General features: G+C 40.3%; 1 protein-coding gene across 2 annotated transcripts; it reads right to left on the bottom strand.

Moving 5' to 3' along the window:
- Positions 1-704: 704 nt before the first annotated feature.
- On the bottom strand, positions 705-22,164 carry LOC131937890 (serine/threonine-protein kinase Nek8). 2 transcript variants are annotated; one of them, XM_059295590.1, is made up of 17 exons: positions 21,920-22,164; positions 16,959-17,164; positions 15,339-15,394; positions 11,897-12,073; positions 11,691-11,740; positions 11,463-11,544; positions 10,105-10,313; positions 9,123-9,199; positions 7,860-8,026; positions 6,925-7,063; positions 6,655-6,731; positions 6,403-6,520; positions 5,249-5,399; positions 4,356-4,513; positions 3,751-3,906; positions 1,846-2,007; positions 705-840 (listed from the first exon to the last, which is right to left on the bottom strand). In XM_059295590.1, exons 1-17 carry the CDS (start codon positions 21,964-21,966, stop codon positions 812-814), a joined length of 2,061 nt encoding a protein of 686 aa, XP_059151573.1. In that variant the 5' UTR covers positions 21,967-22,164; the 3' UTR covers positions 705-811. The 2 variants fall into 2 exon arrangements, with proteins under 2 accessions (XP_059151573.1, XP_059151574.1); XM_059295591.1 differs by lacking the exons at positions 16,959-17,164; positions 21,920-22,164 and adding an exon at positions 15,719-15,738.
- Between the last annotated feature and the right edge of the window lie 146 nt (positions 22,165-22,310).

Here is a 22,310-nt window from a genome sequence, read left to right as displayed (position 1 = left end):
ACAGAATGATGCTCCTATGCAGCTCACTAAATTTCCCACATCACCAAAGCTCTCTTTTGTTAAGCAAAAAAATTGATACCTCCATAAACAAGCCATATCATGTAAGCATGCTAAGGGCAGCTTTTCTTATCCTATGATGATTTTGATCCTCTCAATCGGATGTTCTACCAAACAATTAAACAACTTCCCTCTTCAAACAATCCTATCTAAAACAACTTCCTTGTTTGTTCTATTTACAAATGGACCCATTTATTTTAACTTTCATGGGTACAAAGACTTGGTGCCAAAAACCAGCATTTATTTAAGAAAAATAACTTTGTTTACACGGTGCTCTTCTGTGTGTGTGTGTGGTCATATTAATAAAAGTTGAAGCTGGAATATAATCCACACCATCATTATTTCTAAGGTATACAGGCAACATTTTCCATGATGAATTAGTGACCAACCAACTAAACAGCAATAGCACAGATGAAGTGAGTGAATATGATACACAGACATTATTGCACGTCTTTACATGACATCCATCTTTCACCTGTGGTAGTTGACAATCTTAAAAATGTGTTATATAAAGCTTTATAGTAACACTAGTCAACAGAACTAACAGGTGCACTCTTGTTGCTAATGTGATATATAATCATTTTCTGTAGACAGGTATTAACATCATGATGTGATAGCCTTAGGTAGACAGCTAACATAATGATGTGGATGCCTTATGTAGGCGGCTGTCTGTTGAGTGCTCACATCATAAAATATTAATGCCTCTGGTTGAGTGTTCACATATGATATTAATGCCTCTGGTGGAGAACTAACATCAGACAGGGCTTGATGATCTTTGTTTAGCTGGAAATACAAAAACGTCAGGTTAAAATCTATTTGGTGAAGTAACTAGATGACCAGGTTTTAGGGCTGGCCACTTATATGATGTATATTCATGTTGAGAATGCAAGCTCTCTGCACTTGAAAATTTTATATTGTTGAGGAAGGTTACTAATGTCAAGACATAATACAAAGATTTTAAAAATGATTTTTTGTTTTTTGAGCGGTCAAAATCAGACTCTCTCTCCTGGCCTGATAATGCAGCCTTGTTTACATTTCTAATGGGATTCTTCATTGGTTTGGTAGTTATGGTAGGCTTGCAGTCACCAGTTTGGTTGCTCAATTTAAAACTCCAATTAGGCATCATGCGCTAGTTTGAAAATGTGCCAAAAAATTGACCAAACCTTGAATAATCTTAAATATTTAAAAAATTGACAGCATAATTAAAATAAAAGTGGTTATAAAAAACTGGATTATTTGTTTTTTGTCTGAATATTAAAGAGCTGACATATTTGACTGTTTGGTAATTAAAAAAAAAGGGAAAAAAAATTTGGTTTTTTATGTGGTAATGAAGACATAAACAAAAACATCCTGTTCAATAAGCTAGCACACAATATAGGGAAATACCGCATATAAAATAATATTTTTATAATATTAGAAATAGCAGATGTGATACTTTAAAACATGTTGACCCTGACATATTTATATTTGATTAAAAAAATTTACAATTGCAATTAATTTGTTTAGTGAAACATTCTCAAAGTAATTCTGATTTTTTTCAGTCTTAAATTAGTTTTAATACAAATTTTTACAGCTGATTTGATGACAAAATTGAAAAGAAAAAACTTGTCAACACCTGATAAAAGAAACCCATGTGCAATTGTAACAGCTGAACTATAAAAAAACGAAGTTCCTTTTCTGTGTATTTTTTAAAAATTGAAATCAAATGATAAAATGAGATAATAAAAGAAAAGGCACTTGCTATCTAAACTGTCAATTATGGCTACTCAAAGTTAGAGTTATCCTTACGTTTGGTGGCAATGACAGTTCCACCATGGCTGCTGGAGACTGAGACAACAACAAAGGGGTCTTCATCTTGTGGGAACAGCACAGGCTTTGGTAGGTGGCTCTCCTCATCCATTCTTCCTAGACGGCCACGGGAGCATTTGCCCCAAGTGTACACCTGATGGTCTGGTGGAAACAGCAGGCGTCCATCACACATCTTGCAGTATAGCAAGGCTCTTTAAATGTCCACTACACACAAGCTTACCTTAATATTATTTTGTAATGGAAGAGTCATATGTACCCCAGGTAAGGACCCAACTGAAAGTCATATGTACCCCAGGTAAGGGCCCAACTGACAGTCATATGTACCCCAGGTAAGGACCCAACTGACAGTCATGTGTACCACAGGTAAGGAATCAACTGACAGTCATATGTACCCCAGGTAAGGACCCAACTGACAGTCATGTGTACCACAGGTAAGGGCCCAACTGACAGTCATATGTACCCCAGGTAAGGACCCAACTGACAGTCATGTGTACCACAGGTAAGGGCCCAACTGACAGTCATATGTACCACAGGTAAGGGCCCAACTGACAGTCATATGTACCACAGGTAAGGGCCCAACTGACAGTCATATGTACCACAGGTAAGGGCCCAACTGACAGTCATATGTACCACAGGTAAGGGCCCAACTGACAGTCATATGTACCCCAGGTAAGGACCCAACTGACAGTCATATGTACCCCAGGTAAGGGCCCAACTGACAGTCATATGTACCCCAGGTAAGGACCCAACTGAAAGTCATATGTACCACAGGTAAGGACCCAACTGACAGTCATATGTACCCCAGGTAAGGGCCCAACTGACAGTCATATGTACCACAGGTAAGGGCCCAACTGACAGTCATATGTACCACAGGTAAGGACCCAACTGGACAGTCATATGTACCCCAGGTAAGGACCCAACTGAAAGTCATATGTACCACAGGTAAGGACCCAACTGACAGTCATATGTACCACAGGTAAGGGCCCAACTGACAGTCATATGTACCACAGGTAAGGGCCCAACTTTCAGTCATATGTACCACAGGTAAGGGCCCAACTTTCAGTCATATGTACCACAGGTAAGGGCCCAACTGACAGTCATATGTACCACAGGTAAGGACCCAACTGACAGTCATATGTACCACAGGTAAGGGCCCAACTGACAGTCATATGTACCACAGGTAAGGGCCCAACTTTCAGTCATATGTACCACAGGTAAGGGCCCAACTTTCAGTCATATGTACCACAGGTAAGGGCCCAACTGACAGTCATATGTACCACAGGTAAGGGCCCAACTGACAGTCATATGTACCACAGGTAAGGGCCCAACTGACAGTCATATGTACCACAGGTAAGGGCCCAACTGACAGTCATATGTACCACAGGTAAGGACCCAACTGGACAGTCATATGTACCACAGGTAAGGACCCAACTGGACAGTCATATGTACCACAGGTAAGGACCCAACTGACAGTCATATGTACCACAGGTAAGGACCCAACTGACAGTCATATGTACCACAGGTAAGGACCCAACTGGACAGTCGTATGTACCACAGGTAAGGGCCCAACTGACAGTCATATGTACCACAGGTAAGGGCCCAACTGACAGTCATATGTACCACAGGTAAGGACCCAACTGGACAGTCATATGTACCACAGGTAAGGACCCAACTGACAGTCATATGTACCACAGGTAAGGACCCAAACAACAGTCATATGTACCACAGGTAAGGACCCAACTGGACAGTCGAATGTACCACAGGTAAGGACCCAACTGGACAGTCATATGTACCACAGGTAAGGACCCAACTGGACAGTCATATGTACCCCAGGTAAGGACCCAACTTTCAGTTGTATGTACCACAGGTAAGGACCCAACTGACCATCAGCTACAGCCACAGTAAAGATGTCACCGCAGGCAATCATGATGGCCTTGTGTGGAAGTGAGGCCACCAGCTGAGGTCTTCTGTGAGCAGGTTCTGTCTCAACTCCAAGTTGTCCAAACTGGTTGGAACCAAATGTGTAGCAGTCGCCATCAGCTGAAACATGGGGCAAACAGTTGTATGCTGAAACATGGGGCAAACAGTTGTATGCTGAAACATGGGGCAAACAGTTGTATGCTGAAACATGGGGCAAACAGTTGTATTAAAGCCATCGGCTGAAACATGGGGCAAACAGTTGTATGCTGAAACATGGGGAAAACAGTTGTATGCTGAAACATAGGGCAAACAGTTGTATGCTGAAACATGGGGCAAACAGTTGTATGCTGAAACATGGGGCAAACAGTTGTATGCTGAAACATGGGGCAAACAGTTGTATGCTGAAACATGGGGCAAACAGTTGTATGCTGAAACATGGGGCAAACAGTTGTATTAAAGCCATCGGCTGAAACATGGGGCAAACAGTTGTATGCTGAAACATGGGGCAAACAGTTGTATGCTGAAACATTGGGTTAACAGCTGTAAGACCCAAGAAAATGTTACTGTACCTGTAACAACAGCTGAATGTGAGGTGCCCAGTGCCACTAATTTGATGGGAAGGTTTGTAATGGGAGCTGATGACACAGGTGTGAAGCTTGTTGTCTCCTCTACCAAATTTTCTACTGCTCCATCCAAGCTTATCCTGTCCAAGGCTAGTTTGTTGTATCTAAAAGTTGGGGGTTAGAGCAAGGCAAGTTTATTGTATCTAAAAGTTGGGGGTTAGAGCAAGTTTGTTGTATCTAAAAGTTGGGGGTTAGAGCAAGTTTGTTGTATCTAAAAGTTGGGGGTTAGAGCAAGTTTATTGTATCTAAAAGTTGGGGGTTAGAGCAAGTTTGTTGTATCTAAAAGTTGGGGGTTAGAGCAAGTTTATTGTATCTAAAAGTTGGGGGTTAGAGCAAGTTTGTTGTATCTAAAAGTTGGGGGTTAGAGCAAGTTTATTGTATCTAAAAGTTGGAGGTTAGAGCAAGTTTATTGTATCTAAAAAAGTTGGAGCTTATAACAAGGCTAGTTGTATGTAAAAGTTGGAGGTTATAGCAAGTTTGTTGAATCTAAAAGTTGGGGGCTATGACAAGGCTAGTTTGTTGTATCAAAGGAAAAATCTAAGGAATACAGGGATGGGTTCAGCCTAAGTAATACACTTTCATAAAAATCTCTTCCTGAACATTTTTTATTATCTATATTTTTGTCATTTCTTCTCACTGGAGATAACTCGTGGATCTCAATGATTGGTGACATAACAACATGTGACCAAAAACTGTTTCATCCATTCTAAGAAATTCTACTCATTGCAGAGACATTGAGCCTATACTGATATATTAAGTGATGTTTTAACCAAACAAAAGTGTGAGGGGGGGGGGGGGGGACGGGGGGGACGACGACACACCAAAGTGCAGGAGCCTACCTGTTACTGCCAGTAGAGAGAAGAGAATTCTCCAGTGTCAAGATGACTGAGCAATCCATGCCACAATGCACAGAGCAAGGATGGCTTTGACTGGGGACAGACACCAGTTGGGGTGACATGGTACACTCGTAATTACCAAGCCCTAGGCGACCTAAGCAATTACAAGAGAAGGTCAGTCAAGACGAGTTTTTTCTTTGCAGGTAACTCCATGCTAAATTTGTTTCTGTACAAACTTCAATGTAGACATTTGGTTCATACATATACAGTAGGACTCATTTGCTACGAATGCAACCTAATGCGACATACACTACTAATGTGATGTGACTGCCATTACTGCCTTTACCCTACCATCTTTCTATCACAATATTATCATTCAAAAAGCGCTTCTACCCTATTTATGCTAATTAAATATAGTACAAAATTGAGCAAGATTTTCCCTAAAAGTTAAAAGTTTCTAGTGGTTTTATTATTTTATTCTACGTCAAGTTTTGTACAAATTTTAAGCTTCTTTTTGCTTAAACTTCAACATTATCGTGATTTTCAATTTGTATTAAAGAAACCGATAGTTAAATAGATTCTATACTAAGTTAGATATTTAAGCTATTAGAATAAGCAATCAGAAACTATTGTAATTGTGGAATTTTTAAATTGAACACGAACAGAAATGTTACTGAGGCTATTTACTTGAACCACATAATGGCATCACTAAATTAGCCCTAAACAATAATTACTGCTAGAAAACATGTCCAATTATTTTCTTTGCGTTAATTATACAATTCTTTATTTAATTAGTATAGTTTGTGACTTTAATAATTGAGCAAATTATAAAGCTTAAATCTGGGGAAGGTTTTTGCAATAAGCTTTAGTTACAGTTTGATGATACAGGTCACCCATGACCTACCATTGTCTCTCCTTCCCCACAGTTTGATGATACAGGTCACCCATGACCTACCATTGTCTCCCCTTCCCCACAGTTTGATGATACAGGTCACCCATGACCTACCATTGTCTCCCCTTCCCCACAGTTTGATGATACAGGTCACCCATGACCTACCATTGTCTCCCCTTCCCCACAGTTTGATGATACAGGTCACCCATGACCTACCATTGTCTCCCCTTCCCCAGTTTGATGATACAGGTCACCCATGACCTACCATTGTCTCCCCTTCCCCAAGCAAAGACTTCATGTTCATTTGTGACAGCCAGCACATGCGAGGCCCCACAGGAGACCTGGATCACCTCGTAACCCAGCAGAGATTCCACAATTTTGGCCTGCAAGGAAGGAAGCAGTTCACATAGTGAGAACAAAAGGGTAGGCCTAACATCACACAAACATAGAAAGGATAAAAGTATTGAAAGTAAATCAAGATCAAATAGAGTTCAATCAAAAAGGGGGAAAATGTGACCTGTGTGACATCATTACAGTTGCCATGACCCAGGCATCCATTAGCACCACTTCCAAAAGTCATTAAAATTCCACGATCTGTAACAATCAGAAAAAAAAAAAGGTTTTTAAAGGGAGATCACTATAGGGCAGGCGGTAAACAAAAGGTGTACCTGTAAGGCAGGCAGTAAACAAAAGGTGTAAAGGCAGGCAGTAAACAAAAGTTGTACCTGTAACGCAGGCGGTAAACAAAAGGTGTACCTGTAAGGCAGGCAGTAAACAAAAGGTGTACCTGTAAGGCAGGCAGTAAACAAATCCCCACAGGCCACTTGTTGTATAGTGACAGCAGTTTGACCTTCTAGAAAACGTGGCACAAAACTTGGGCTGTCTGTTGAACCAGGCAACAGTGTGTCCGTCCCAACAGCCTGAGGCTACCAAACATTTCATCAAATAAACCGACTGCACCTCCCACACACAAACTTACTGCACCTCCCACACACAAATAAACTGACTGCACCTCCCACACACAAACTTACTGCACCTCCCACACACAAATAAACTGACTGCACCTCCCACACACAAACTTACTGCACCTCCCACACACAAATAAACTGACTGCACCTCCCACACATAAACTGACTGCACCTCCCACACACAAATAAACTGACTGCACCTCTCACACAAACTGACTGCACCTCTCACCCACACACAAATAAACTGACTGCACCTCCCACACACACAAACCGACTGCACCTCCCACACAAACTGACTGCACCCCACACACACAAACTGACTGCACCTCCCACACACAAACTGACTGCACCTCCCACACACATATAAACTTATTGCACCTCCCACACACAAACTGACTGCACCTCCCACACACATATAAACTTATTGCACCTCCCACACACAAACTGACTGCACCTCCCACACACAAACTGACTGCACCTCCCACACACAAATAAACTTATTGCACCTCCCACACGCATTAAAAACTGACTGCACCTCCCACACACATATAAACTTATTGCACCTCCCACACACAAACTGACTGCACCTCCCACAAACAAATAAACTGACTGCACCTCCCACACACAAATAAACTGACTGCACCTCCCACACACAAATAATCTGACTGCACCTCCCACACACAAATAAACTGACTGTACCTCCTACCCACAAATAAAACTGAGTAACCCCCTCTCCCCAATACACTGACTGTACCTCCCAGACAAAAAGCCTCCCATTCTTGGTGAGGGCTGCCCGCTGTGTCCTCCCTGTGGAGACCTGTTCCACCTGCGTCTCTGTGTTGGGGAGGGGCAGTTTGATGGGCAGGTTGATGCCCCCACCCCAGCAGTACACACAGCTCAGGGGCTGGGGCCTTGTGCCATCTGGGGATCACCAGACAACATTTTATCACATCAACAGATGTTGCTATCATCACTCAACTCACATCACCAGATGTTGCTATCATCACTCAAGTCACGTCACCAGATGTTGCTATCATCACTCACGTCACGTCACCAGATGTTGCTATCACCACTCAAGTCACGTCACCAGATGTTGCTATCATCACTCAAGTCACATCACCAGATGTTGCTATCATCACTCAAGTCACATCACCAGATGTTGCTATCATCACTCAACTCACATCAACAGATGTTGCTATCATCACTCAAGTCACATCACCAGATGTTGCTATCATCACTCACGTCACGTCACCAGATGTTGCTATCACCACTCAAGTCACATCACCAGATGTTGCTATCATCACTCAAGTCACATCACCAGATGTTGCTATCATCACTCAAGTCACATCACCAGATGTTGCTATCATCACTCAAGTCACATCACCAGATGTTGCTATCATCACTCAACTCACATCAACAGATGTTGCTATCATCACTCAAGTCACATCACCAGATGTTGCTATCATCACTCAAGTCATGTCACAAGATGTTGCTATCATCACTCAAGACACATCACCAGATGTTGCTATCATCACTCAAGTCACATCACCAGATGTTGCTATCATCACTCAAGTCACATCACCAGATGTTGCTATCATCACTCAAGTCACATCACCAGATGTTGCTATCATCACTCAACTCACATCACCAGATGTTGCTATCATCACTCAACTCACATCACCAGATGTTGCTATCATCACTCAACTCACATCAACAGATGTTGCTATCATCACTCAAGTCACATCACCAGATGTTGCTATCATCACTCAACTCACATCACCAGATGTTGCTATCATCACTCAACTCACATCACCAGATGTTGCTATCATCACTCAAGTCACATCACCAGATGTTGCTATCATCACTCAACTCACATCACCAGATGTTGCTATCATCACTCAACTCACATCAACAGATGTTGCTATTATCACTCAACTCATAAAGTTGACAGTTAACTAAAAAAAATTACCTCTGGAAGTCACATTAAAGTTGACAGTTAACTAAAAAAAAAAATTACCTCTGGAAGTCACATTACCCCGAGAAGTTTGTCGTCCCCGACCAGTTCCTTGTATGCTTGACAGAGGACGATTTATTCTGTGGGGCAGAACAAATCTTGTGTATACAGTCATTAGTATTTCTCTTATGGGGCATAATAAAGTCATTAGCATTTCTATTATGGGGCATAATAAAGTCATTAGCATTTCTCTTATGGGGCATAATAAAGTCATTAGTATTTCTCTTATGGGGCATAATAAAGTCATTAGTATTTCTCTTATGGGGCATAATAAAGTCATTAGTATTTCTCTTATGGGGCATAATAAAGGCATTAGCATTTCTATTATGGGGCATAATAAAGTCTTTAGTATTTCTCTTATGGGGCATAATAAAGTCATTAGTATTTCTATTATGGGGCATAATAAAGTCATTAGCATTTCTATTATGGGGCATAATAAAGTCATTAGCATTTCTATTATGGGGCATAATAAAGTCATTAGCATTTCTCTTATGGGGCATAATAAAGTCATTAGCATTTCTCTTATGGGGCATAATAAAGTCATTAGCATTTCTCTTATGGGGCATAATAAAGTCATTAGCATTTCTATTATGGGGCATAATAAAGTCATTAGTATTTCTCTTATGGGGCATAATAAAGGCATTAGCATTTCTCTTATGGGGCATAATAAAGTCATTAGCATTTCTCAAACGGGCATAAAGTGTATAAAATGATTTGCATTTCTCATAAGGGGCATAATAAAGTGACTAGCATTTCTCACATGGGGCATAATAAAGTGATTAGCATTTCTCACATGGGGCATAATAAAGTGATTAGCATTTCTCAGACGGGCATAATAAAGTGATTAGCATTTCTCATAAGGGGCATAATAAAGTGATTAGCATTTCTCAGACGGGCATAATAAAGTGATTAGCATTTCTCAAAAGGGGCATAATAAATGTGAAGAGAAGAAAGGAGAAAAATGTCAGCTAAAACTGGAGCTAACCTGACACAAGGCACTTTGCCAGTATCTGTGTGGAGGTTCATGATGGTGTTGATGATAATTGGTTGGGCCATGATCTGATTGATTGTGGGCCTCTTGGCTGGGTCCAGGTGCAGCATGCTGAGGATCAGGCCCCGCAGCTGGGGGCTGTAGTGGGACGAGATTGGCGAGAAAGTTCCTCGCATGATCTTCAGTATCAGGGCTGGCAAGTTCTGGGGAACATTTGGACAAGCTGGTTAGTTCTGGGGAACATTTGGACAAGTTTATTCATTCTGGGGAACATTTGGACAAGCTGGTAAGTTCTGGGGAACATTTGGACAAGCTGGTTAGTTCTGGGGAACATTAGGACAAGCTGGTTAGTTCTGGGGAACATTTGGACAAGCTAGTTAGTTCTGGGGAACATTAGGACAAGCTGGTTAGTTCTGGGGAACATTTGGACAAGCTGGTTAGTTCTGGGGAACATTAGGACAAGCTGGTTAGTTCTGGGGAACATTAGGACAAGCTGGTTAGTTCTGGGGAACATTTGTACAAGCTGGTTAGTTCTGGGGAACATTAGGACAAGCTGGTTAGTTCTGGGGAACATTTGTACAAGCTGGTTAGTTCTGGGGAACATTTGTACAAGTTTATTCATTCTGGGGAACATTAGGACAAGTTTATTCATTCTGGGGAACATTTGGACAAGCTGGTTAGTTCTGGGAAACATTAGGACAAGCTGGTTAATTCTGGGGAACATTTGGACAAGCTGGCAAGTTCTGGGGAACATTAGGACAAGCTGGTTAGTTCTGGGGAACATTTGTACAAGCTGGTTAGTTCTGGGGAACATTTGTACAAGTTTATTCATTCTGGGGAACATTAGGACAAGTTTATTCATTCTGGGGAACATTTGGACAAGCTGGTTAGTTCTGGGGAACATTAGGACAAGCTGGTTAGTTCTGGGGAACATTTGTACAAGCTGGTTAGTTCTGGGGAACATTTGTACAAGTTTATTCATTCTGGGGAACATTAGGACAAGTTTATTCATTCTGGGGAACATTTGGACAAGCTGGTTAGTTCTGGGAAACATTAGGACAAGCTGGTTAATTCTGGGGAACATTTGGACAAGCTGGCAAGTTCTGGGGAACATTAGGACAAGCTGGTTAGTTCTGGGGAACATTTGTACAAGCTGGTTAGTTCTGGGGAACATTTGTACAAGTTTATTCATTCTGGGGAACATTAGGACAAGTTTATTCATTCTGGGGAACATTTGGACACGCTGGTTAGTTCTGGGAAACATTTGTCAAATATCTGAAATGGCCATGATCTTGTCAAATATTAGGCCGGGCCAGATGATACAACATAGATAGCATTGTTGGTTTACTTACAGCTGCCTCAAAAGCTCTCTTCAGACTGGCCAGCTCGTACAATACACATCCCAGGGCCCAGATATCACTTTTCTGGTTGTATCTTTTTAAAGTCAGGACTCAATCATTGTGCATACACTTTACATACATTAATGCATACAATGTTGATCATTTCATAACTTTGAAAAAATTAAAATTGACAAAAGCAAAAATAAGCTTTAGCATCCATTAACAATTGACCAAAGATACGGTTTGCCTTCACATAGTTCTGGAGAGATGTAGCAGGGTGTCCCGACTACCTACACAAAGAGAAAAATAAAAGATACATACACTTATAAACTGTTTTAAAGATTAGTTATGGAGAAATATAACCTACAGCAATAGACATGACACAAAGATGATTGACCATAATACAGGAGACGGAAGAAAATGTGCTGACACAAAAGATGACTTACAGTATATGCCTTGCTTTTGCTGCTGAGAACCTTTGAAATACCAAAATCTCCTATCTTGACAATTTCTTTCTTCTTGTCTAGCAAAATGTTTTGAGTCTTTAAATCTCTGTGAAGGATTTGCTTGGAGTGAACATGTTGCAGTGACAGCAGCATTTGAGCCAGAAATCTTAGAATGTCCTGGACAATAGAGCAAGCAATGGGAATGAGGTTAGCATCAGAGAGTTGATGGCCAATACTACAATAGAGCAAGCAATGGGAATGAGGTTAGCACCAGAGAGTTGATGGCCAATGGGAATGAGGTTAGCACCAGAGAGTTGATGGCCAATGGGAATGAGGTTAGCACCAGAGAGTTGATGGCCAATGGGAATGAGGTTAGCACCAGAGAGTTGATGGCCAATGGGAATGAGGTTAGCACCAGAGAGTTGATGGCCAATACTACAATAGAGCAAGCAATGGGAATGAGGTTAGCACCAGGGAGTTGATGGCCAATGGGAATGAGGTTAGCACCAGAGAGTTGATGGCCAATGGGAATGAGGTTAGCACCAGAGAGTTGATGGCCAATGGGAATGAGGTTAGCACCAGAGAGTTGATGGCCAATGGGAATGAGGTTAGCACCAGAGAGTTGATGGCCAATGGGAATGAGGTTAGCACCAGAGAGTTGATGGCCAATGGGAATGAGGTTAGCACCAGAGAGTTGATGGCCAATAGAGCAAGCAATGGGAATGAGGTTAGCACCAGAGAGTTGATGGCCAATGGAGCAAGCAATGGGAATGAGGTTAGCACCAGAGAGTTGATGGCCAATGGGAATGAGGTTAGCACCAGAGAGTTGATGGCCAATACTACAATAGAGCAAGCAATGGGAATGAGGTTAGCACCAGAGAGTTGATGGCCAATGGAGCAAGCAATGGGAATGAGGTTAGCACCAGAGAGTTGATGGCCAATGGGAATGAGGTTAGCACCAGAGAGTTGATGGCCAATGGGAATGAGGTTAGCACCAGAGAGTTGATGGCCAATGGGAATGAGGTTAGCACCAGAGAGTTGATGGCCAATGGGAATGAGGTTAGCACCAGAGAGTTGATGGCCAATAGAGCAAGCAATGGGAATGAGGTTAGCACCAGAGAGTTGATGGCCAATGGAGCAAGCAATGGGAATGAGGTTAGCACCAGAGAGTTGATGGCCAATGGGAATGAGGTTAGCACCAGAGAGTTGATGGCCAATACTACAATAGAGCAAGCAATGGGAATGAGGTTAGCACCAGAGAGTTGATGGCCAATGGGAATGAGGTTAGCACCAGAGAGTTGATGGCCAATGGGAATGAGGTTAGCACCAGAGAGTTGATGGCCAATGGGAATGAGGTTAGCACCAGAGAGTTGATGGCCAATACTACAATAGAGCAAGCAATGGGAATGAGGTTAGCACCAGGGAGTTGATGGCCAATGGGAATGAGGTTAGCACCAGAGAGTTGATGGCCAATGGGAATGAGGTTAGCACCAGAGAGTTGATGGCCAATGGGAATGAGGTTAGCACCAGAGAGTTGATGGCCAATGGGAATGAGGTTAGCACCAGAGAGTTGATGGCCAATGGGAATGAGGTTAGCACCAGAGAGTTGATGGCCAATGGGAATGAGGTTAGCACCAGAGAGTTGATGGCCAATAGAGCAAGCAATGGGAATGAGGTTAGCACCAGAGAGTTGATGGCCAATGGAGCAAGCAATGGGAATGAGGTTAGCACCAGAGAGTTGATGGCCAATGGGAATGAGGTTAGCACCAGAGAGTTGATGGCCAATACTACAATAGAGCAAGCAATGGGAATGAGGTTAGCACCAGAGAGTTGATGGCCAATGGAGCAAGCAATGGGAATGAGGTTAGCACCAGAGAGTTGATGGCCAATGGGAATGAGGTTAGCACCAGAGAGTTGATGGCCAATGGGAATGAGGTTAGCACCAGAGAGTTGATGGCCAATGGGAATGAGGTTAGCACCAGAGAGTTGATGGCCAATGGGAATGAGGTTAGCACCAGAGAGTTGATGGCCAATAGAGCAAGCAATGGGAATGAGGTTAGCACCAGAGAGTTGATGGCCAATGGAGCAAGCAATGGGAATGAGGTTAGCACCAGAGAGTTGATGGCCAATGGGAATGAGGTTAGCACCAGAGAGTTGATGGCCAATACTACAATAGAGCAAGCAATGGGAATGAGGTTAGCACCAGAGAGTTGATGGCCAATGGAGCAAGCAATGGGAATGAGGTTAGCACCAGAGAGTTGATGGCCAATGGGAATGAGGTTAGCACCAGAGAGTTGATGGCCAATGGGAATGAGGTTAGCACCAGAGAGTTGATGGCCAATAGAGCAAGCAATGGGAATGAGGTTAGCACCAGAGAGTTGATGGCCAATGGGAATGAGGTTAGCACCAGAGAGTTGATGGCCAATGGGAATGAGGTTAGCACCAGAGAGTTGATGGCCAATGGGAATGAGGTTAGCACCAGAGAGTTGATGGCCAATGGGAATGAGGTTAGCACCAGAGAGTTGATGGCCAATAGAGCAAGCAATGGGAATGAGGTTAGCACCAGAGAGTTGATGGCCAATGGAGCAAGCAATGGGAATGAGGTTAGCACCAGAGAGTTGATGGCCAATGGGAATGAGGTTAGCACCAGAGAGTTGATGGCCAATAGAGCAAGCAATGGGAATGAGGTTAGCACCAGAGAGTTGATGGCCAATGGGAATGAGGTTAGCACCAGAGAGTTGATGGCCAATGGGAATGAGGTTAGCACCAGAGAGTTGATGGCCAATACTACAATAGAGCAAGCAATGGGAATGAGGTTAGCACCAGAGAGTTGATGGCCAATAGAGCAAGCAATGGGAATGAGGTTAGCACCAGAGAGTTGATGGCCAATGGGAATGAGGTTAGCATCAGAGAGTTGATGGCCAATAGAGCAAGCAATGGGAATGAGGTTAGCATCAGAGAGTTGATGGCCAATGGGAATGAGGTTAGCACCAGAGAGTTGATGGCCAATGGGAATGAGGTTAGCACCAGAGAGTTGATGGCCAATGGGAATGAGGTTAGCACCAGAGAGTTGATGGCCAATACTACAATAGAGCAAGCAATGGGAATGAGGTTAGCACCAGAGAGTTGATGGCCAATAGAGCAAGCAATGGGAATGAGGTTAGCACCAGAGAGTTGATGGCCAATGGGAATGAGGTTAGCACCAGAGAGTTGATGGCCAATGGAGCAAGCAATGGGAATGAGGTTAGCATCAGAGAGTTGATGGCCAATAGAGCAAGCAATGGGAATGAGGTTAGCACCAGAGAGTTGATGGCCAATGGGAATGAGGTTAGCATCAGAGAGTTGAGGTGGATTTCATACCACCCTCACATTTATATTCACACATTTTACTTATTTAACAGGTACAGTTAACTTAACATGACAAAGAAAATTTTTAATTTACCTCCTCTTCTAACAAACAGCCATTTCTGCTTTGTAAATAATCAAACAAGGTTCCACCTGAATAAAAAGTCCCAAATAAAATCTAAGAACAGTTGGCATTGGTGGAAAAAAAATTAAAATTATAAAAAAAATTAAAAACTGCTCTACGTTAAAGTTCAATCAAATTTAAACCTGCTCTGAGTTAAAATTCAATAAAGTTTAAAACCATAATATGTTTAAGTTTAACAAAGTTTGAAACCGCTCTAAGTAAAAGTTAAATCCTTATTCCACAAAGATTTAAGTGTAACAGCAGTCTAGGATTAAGAAACTTGAGCATACTCCAAAACTATCATCACACTAAGTACCTGGAGCATACTCCATAACTATCATCACACCAAGTACCTTGAGCATACTCCATAACTATCATCACACTATTTACCTTGAGCATACACCATAACTATCATCAAACTATTTACCTTGAGCATACTCCATAACTATCATCACACTAAGTACCTTGAGCATACTCCATAACTATCATCACACTAAGTACCTGGAGCATACTCCATAACTATCATCACACTAAGTACCTGGAGCATACTCCATAACTATCATCACACTAAGTACCTTGAGCATACTCCATAACTATCATCACACTAAGTACCTTGAGCATACTCCATAACTATCATCACACTAAGTACCTTGAGCATACTCCAAAACTATCATCACACTAAGTACCTGGAGCATACTCCATAACTATCATCACACCAAGGGCTACAGGACATTACCCCCCTGGATATTTCCCCCCCGTATTTACCCCCCGGAGCAATTACCCCCTGTTAATTACCCCCCCCCCCCCCCGGGAAATTACCCCCCCCCCCCCTCTCAAGTTAGAATCCTAACTCTAACTAGAATTTTATACCTACATGCTACTTTAATCCAAACCTTAAGAAAAAGACCAAAATCTAAGCATCCACCTCAGCCTAAAACTTCACACAAAACCAAAACCAAAGCTAGACACAACCCTAACCCTAACACTAGCTCTAACCCTAATTCTAGCCCTAACCCTAACCCTAGCCCTAACCCTAACCCTAACCTTAGCCCTAACCCTAACCCTTGCCCTAAACCTAACCCTAAACCTAACTCTAACCCTGTCCGGGGGGGGGGGGGGGGTAATGTCCTACTGGGCGGGGGGTAATTGACAGGGGGTTAATTGACAGGGGGGGTAATTACTCTGGGGGGTAATGTCGGGGGGGAAATATCCGGGGGGTAATTGACAGGGGGGAAATGCCCTGTTCCCCACACCAAGTACCTTGAGCATACTCCATAACTATCATCACACTAAGTACCTTGAGCATATTCCATAACTATCATCACACTAAGTACCTTGAGCATACTCCATAACTATCATCACACTAAGTACCTTGAGCATACTCCATAACTATCATCACACTAAGTACCTTGAGCATACTCCAAAACTATCATCACACTAAGTACCTGGAGCATACTCCATAACTATCATCACACTAAGTACCTGGAGCATACTCCATAACTATCATCACACTAAGTACCTGGAGCATACTCCATAACTATCATCACACTAAGTACCTCGAGTATACTCCATAACTATCATCACACTATTTACCTTGAGCATACTCCATAACTATCATCAAGGCTTTATCCTCCAAAAAATTTTCATAGTACTGTATGATATTTGGATGGTGTAACATAGAGAGCACTTTGACTTCATTCAGCGCAGCTTGACGCTCATCTTTTGTCATCTGCTCCACTGGAATTTGTTTTATGATAACATGCTTGCGCTCGCTTAGATGAACACAAAGATGGACAGTTCTGAGAAAAAGTATTGTTTGATAATGACTTGCCCAGGATTTGGAAGTATTAAGATAACATTTCATTTAAAGAAAACACGAATCTCTGAGTCTTTGAATACTTTGATGTGTGGCATTTTGAAACAGTTTGTATGAGCACATTGTTAATGTTGGTCTCAAGAATATTTAACAAAGACGAATGAATTAAATATGTATAAAACCATACATAAAGATATCTACTTTTTTTTTCAAGCTTTATAATTCCTGTCATGTGTTGCTTTAGAAATGTTTATAGTATTTACCATTCTTGTCAACCACCCAGTGCCATGTGACCAAACACTCTGCTGTGCCAAAACGTTGTGTAGATCAGCACAGTGATTCAGTCAGACGTCAGACTGCGCATTAATTTTTATTTTTGTTTGATTTTTAAAAATGTATGGCCAGCTTTATTAGGAGTTGTTACAATACATGTCATAAATTTAAATAAACATCAAGATTTCAGGTATACAGCTCAGGTTCAATCACATACTCACATATAGATCTATAAATTTATATTATATAGTAGCGATGCTCACAAACCTAAAATGAGTGGTCGTTGCTAACAACAATATGGCTACCTAACCTGGCATACGATTGGAGAATTTTTTTTGCTTTGTTCAAGTCACTATCTTAACATTAACTTTAAAAATATTAATCTCGCGAAAAATGGTGGGTTTTCTGTGTAATCTAAGTTATTTTTAGATGATAGTATTGTCTATGCCAGGACATTTTTTTTTTATTTGCTCCCGATAATGTAGACCAAACGTAAAAATTGGTCAACTTTGAGCCTTGTAAAAATTTTAAATACTAACCTAGACTCAACCAAATTGGGTCTGGTGTGTGAGCAATTATTAGATTAAACTTGCTATGAAAAAAAAAGGAAGTTTTTGATTGAATCATGGTGAAATTTGAACCATAAGAAAGTCACCAAAAACATTTCCTTTTAGACATGACTTCATTGCCATTGAGAAAAAGGCTGGTATGCTCTGTTGCTAGGCTATTGTTTTTTTTTATTTTAATGGGTACTTTTTATTTGTCTATTTTTTTTCACGTAATTAGACGTAATTAGGCTAATTAAGCTTAATTATCAGTCTTTCAACTGGGCAATGGGATAATAGATATTTGTTTAGACAATAAAAGCCCCCATACCACAATTATGGAAATCAGTGAGAGCTGGCGTACTAAACTAGAATTAGCATTAGCGGACCTATCAATTAAATTACTATATTTACTTATTTAATTATGTATCGTGCTTTTAAATTTCACATAGCCTAATTAATTTTTGTAAATTTCACTTTGTTTTTAGCCTTTGGCCTAGGCTTACATTACTAATTAGTAAATAAGTACATGGAATAGGTCATGTGTGTTGGCCTAGGCTTACATTACTAATTAGTAAATAAGTACATGGAATAGGTCATGTGTGTTGGCCTAGGCTTACATTACTAATTAGTAAATAAGTACATGGAATAGGTCATGTGTGTTGGCCTAGGCTTACATTACTAATTAGTAAATAAGTACATGGAATAGGTCATGTGTGTGCTGTGGCGGGCGAGGCTGCGCTCGCTAACTAAACAGCGCGAGCGAGCAAGCTGTCTGCCGTGCGTGGTCCTTGACGATGTCTCTAATGCATTTTTCACACTCTCGTGTGATTAATTTTAATGCGATGACATTTTTAAAAAGAAAAATCTATCAAATCAACATAATATGTTATAGGGCCTACTCCGTTAAGTAAATATTAATTTGGGGGTAGGCCAAATAATAGAAATGGAGTAACGAAATCAAATGGGCTACCTTGTACAGTCTGTACAGATTGCATCTTCAGACTGATATGAGGTTGTCACGGAATTTTTTTTCCTCAACTGACGTAGGTGGCAAAAAAAATTGATCAATAAATTAAGATCCAAATGAGGTAGTACCATCAAATAAAGTGTTTAATATATTAGATATTGATCTATATTTTTCATTGGTAATGTTTAAATGGAAATATAATGAGATTTACAATTTAGTGAGCATCGCTATTATAGTGATTAGTATTATATAGATCTATCATAGAAAAATAAAAATAAACGTCGAGATTTCAATGGACACCAGTGAGTTGACGAAAATCCTTCCGTAATGTTGTTGACATGGAATAAAAATGTGCTTTTTTAGATTTAGGACCATAAAAATAATAAAAGATACAATTTTATTAAAAACTTAAGCCTAAAATTAATTCAGAAATTTAATATTTTTAAAATCAATGCTATACAAGTTGCAGATCCAGAGAACTTGAAAATAATTTGTAGAGTTTAAGGCTACATTTCTATTTATTTTCATCAAGCCTAAGTTATAACCCGATGTTTCACTTTTGTAAGACAAACATTGATTGGCTGTAAAGGAACTCCATGATCGATTTCTGACAGCCCCACTTTATAGTGATTTTGTTTACAAAACTTTGCAGATCAAGTTTTTAAATAACAATGCAAATTTAAACACCATGACCTAGTTTTTCTATTTTTAGCTTACAATGTGTACAATAAAATTTATGGCGGCCTATCCAATAGCAGGATGCCATTGTGTATGTCGCCATTACACGTGAAAACCAAATTGTTTTTGCTTTTTTTTTTTATTTTTATTTAGTTACCGAAAATATTAAAAACATCAAATACATCCAATCTTTAGTAAAGTCCGAAAAAAAACAGACAGACAGGATTTTATAACCATATTAATTGTAACAACGCCGTGCAAGATTTTTAAATTAATTTATGGACCTCTCAAATACCTTTGAGACATTTCTCGCTGGTGTCCATTATAAATCTGTTCATTGATAGCCCAAATAACTTAGCTCAACTTTGCGGTACAATATCTTTGAAAGTATTTAGGCCGATGCTAGCCGGAATAAGATACGCATGCGCAATGGAGAGAAACTATGACTTGCCTTCGCGGCGATGTTTTCTATGGTACTGCGCATGCGTGTGTTTACAGCTGCAGAACCCTAACACCAACTCTAATCCTATCCCTAATCCTATCCCTAACCCTAATCCTACCCCAAACCCTCATTCTAGCCCTAACCCTAGGTCACTGCGCATGCGCAGAGCTATCTTTTGCCGACTAAGTGGAAGTATTTAAGGTAATCTATCGTTTTGGGTACGTAAAATCGCCCGCGGCTATTTATGTACGAAAACGTTACCTCATTGTCAAGGCTTTAATAAAAGTATATTGTCATACTTTTGTGTCAAATATTATAGATAAATGAATAATAAACCTAAATCAATGGCTAAATATATCGATATAGGCCAGAAATTAACTTAAAACAGCAGTGTCGGAGAGCAAGATTTGCTATATAAACAGCAGCCATTTGTAAAATAGAGTGGCTTCCCCCTGAATCTGGCGCTAAAAGCTTATAAAAATAAAACTTAGACAAGATGGCTGCTATAGTAAATGAGCATGGTTGCATCTGTTGGAAACATCGCTAGTCTTCATTTATTACGGAAAAGTTTTAATTCAATTGTTTAAAAACAGGTACATAAATGAATGGCCGCATTTGCGCGGTTCGCTCCGCGTTACGCGTAAGGCCGCCTTTGCGCAGTTCGCTCCGCGTTACGCTTAATCTTTACCCTAGGTGGCACGCGATCTAAAAAAAAACAGATATCAGGACTGCCCGATTTTTTTTTTCGTGGTAACAATTTAATGTTGACATAGATCTAGATCGAGTTTAAGTGTATTTAGATATCTATATTATTTCAACACCTAAGAGTCTAGTACTTGTAAAAAAACAGTACAGTGTAGTGTCAAGGAAAGTTTGTGAGGTCAAATGGGTCAGATGATAGTCCTAGACCTAGCAGCAACCTAGCTAAAGCAAACTGTCCTTTAACCTTTAGGCCAAGCATGCGTGATAGTAGTAGATCTAAGTCTATATTATTTATCCTTTAAAAAAATTCAATTTGCTTGAGGGGGGAGGGGGGTTGGAGGAAGAGAGAAGTGAAGACAGACGATCTCGAGTGAACGTCTATGACTTATGCTTTAGGCCTGCTGAACTCAGTGACCTCGCCAACCGTGGGCTGTGGTGGGATTTTCCACTCACGGGATAGTAAACGTAAGGCAAGCAAGCAAGCACGACAGTGACGATGTTTGGAAATTTTATTAAAAAAAAAAATCATAATCTACGTCATATTTTCAACATGAAAAAAAATGTAAAAAAAATAATGTGAACCCCGGGTTCGAACTCTGAACTCCGGGTCTATGAACTTCAGACTACAGCTGGCACACTGTTGACTCAACCACAGAGGATGTGATAGAGCCCTCAAAAATAAGCATTTTAAATTGCAAGATGACAAATCGAACCTGCGAGATGCGTAGTATTTTCTTTAGGGGCCACGCTTAGCGAGACGCGTAGTCACTTCGTAAATGAATCAAGGAAACATTTTTGAATTTTTTAAAACATAAATCCTCCTCAAAATGTGAAATAATTATTAAAATTTAAGGAGTCACCTGTTTTTCACATTACAAATCGCGGGCGATTTTACGTACCCAAAACGATAGATTTTTATTATAGGCCTATTTTGAACAATTTGAATTATTTTGACAATGAACCTTGAGTGCTAGATCTATATAGTATATAGTATATATACTATATAGAAATCTGCATGAACATTTAATCTATTCTAGAATTCTTTTACCAAGTTTCTCTGTTGTAGTTTAAAAATTAAACTTTAAAGTAAAGTTAAACTTTTAACTTTTTAAACTTTTTTTTACTTACCCGTATGCGCCTCTTCCAACAACTCTAATTTTTTCATATTTTTCCATTATTAATTAATAATTAGATTTAGTCTAGATCTAGATCATTAGCCCTAACAATGTTTTATTCTTCATTTTTTTTTATATGAAGAACTTATCTAGATCTAGATCTAGAACTGATTTTATATATCATCCATAATAAATTAATTAATAATCATTGGCAAAGAAATATGTTTTGGTGCAATTTGTAAACATTAGCAGAAGTAAAAAAACAAGCTAAAAGCACCGGGACTTTTTGCGAAACGCAAAACAATTAGATGTAGATTTAGATCCACTTGTTTATATTTAACATTAAAGCTGTTCGAAAAATCAAAATAATAGTTATAAAAATAAGGAGATTTTTTTCTAGGTCC

This window comes from Physella acuta, unplaced genomic scaffold (assembly GCF_028476545.2).
Source record: "Physella acuta isolate Inbredline_101_S28 unplaced genomic scaffold, ASM2847654v3 ptg000225l, whole genome shotgun sequence".
NCBI classification, from domain to species: Eukaryota; Metazoa; Mollusca; class Gastropoda; family Physidae; genus Physella; species Physella acuta.
The sequence above is the reverse complement of the archived record's forward strand: the minus strand, read 5'-3'. Positions and strand labels throughout refer to the sequence as shown.

Bases quoted from the DNA above. Each gene is read 5' to 3' on its own strand.
- LOC131937890 (XM_059295590.1), bottom strand. From the start codon at position 21,966: ATGGAAAAATATGAAAAAATTAGAGTTGTTGGAAGAGGCGCATACGG. The intron at 17,165-21,919 runs GTAAGTAAAAAA...ACTTTTTCTCAG, and splicing joins GTTGGAAGAGGCGCATACGG to AACTGTCCATCTTTGTGTTC. The intron at 6,732-6,924 runs GTACACCTTTTG...TGATTGTTACAG, and splicing joins GTTTACTGCCTGCCTTACAG to ATCGTGGAATTTTAATGACT.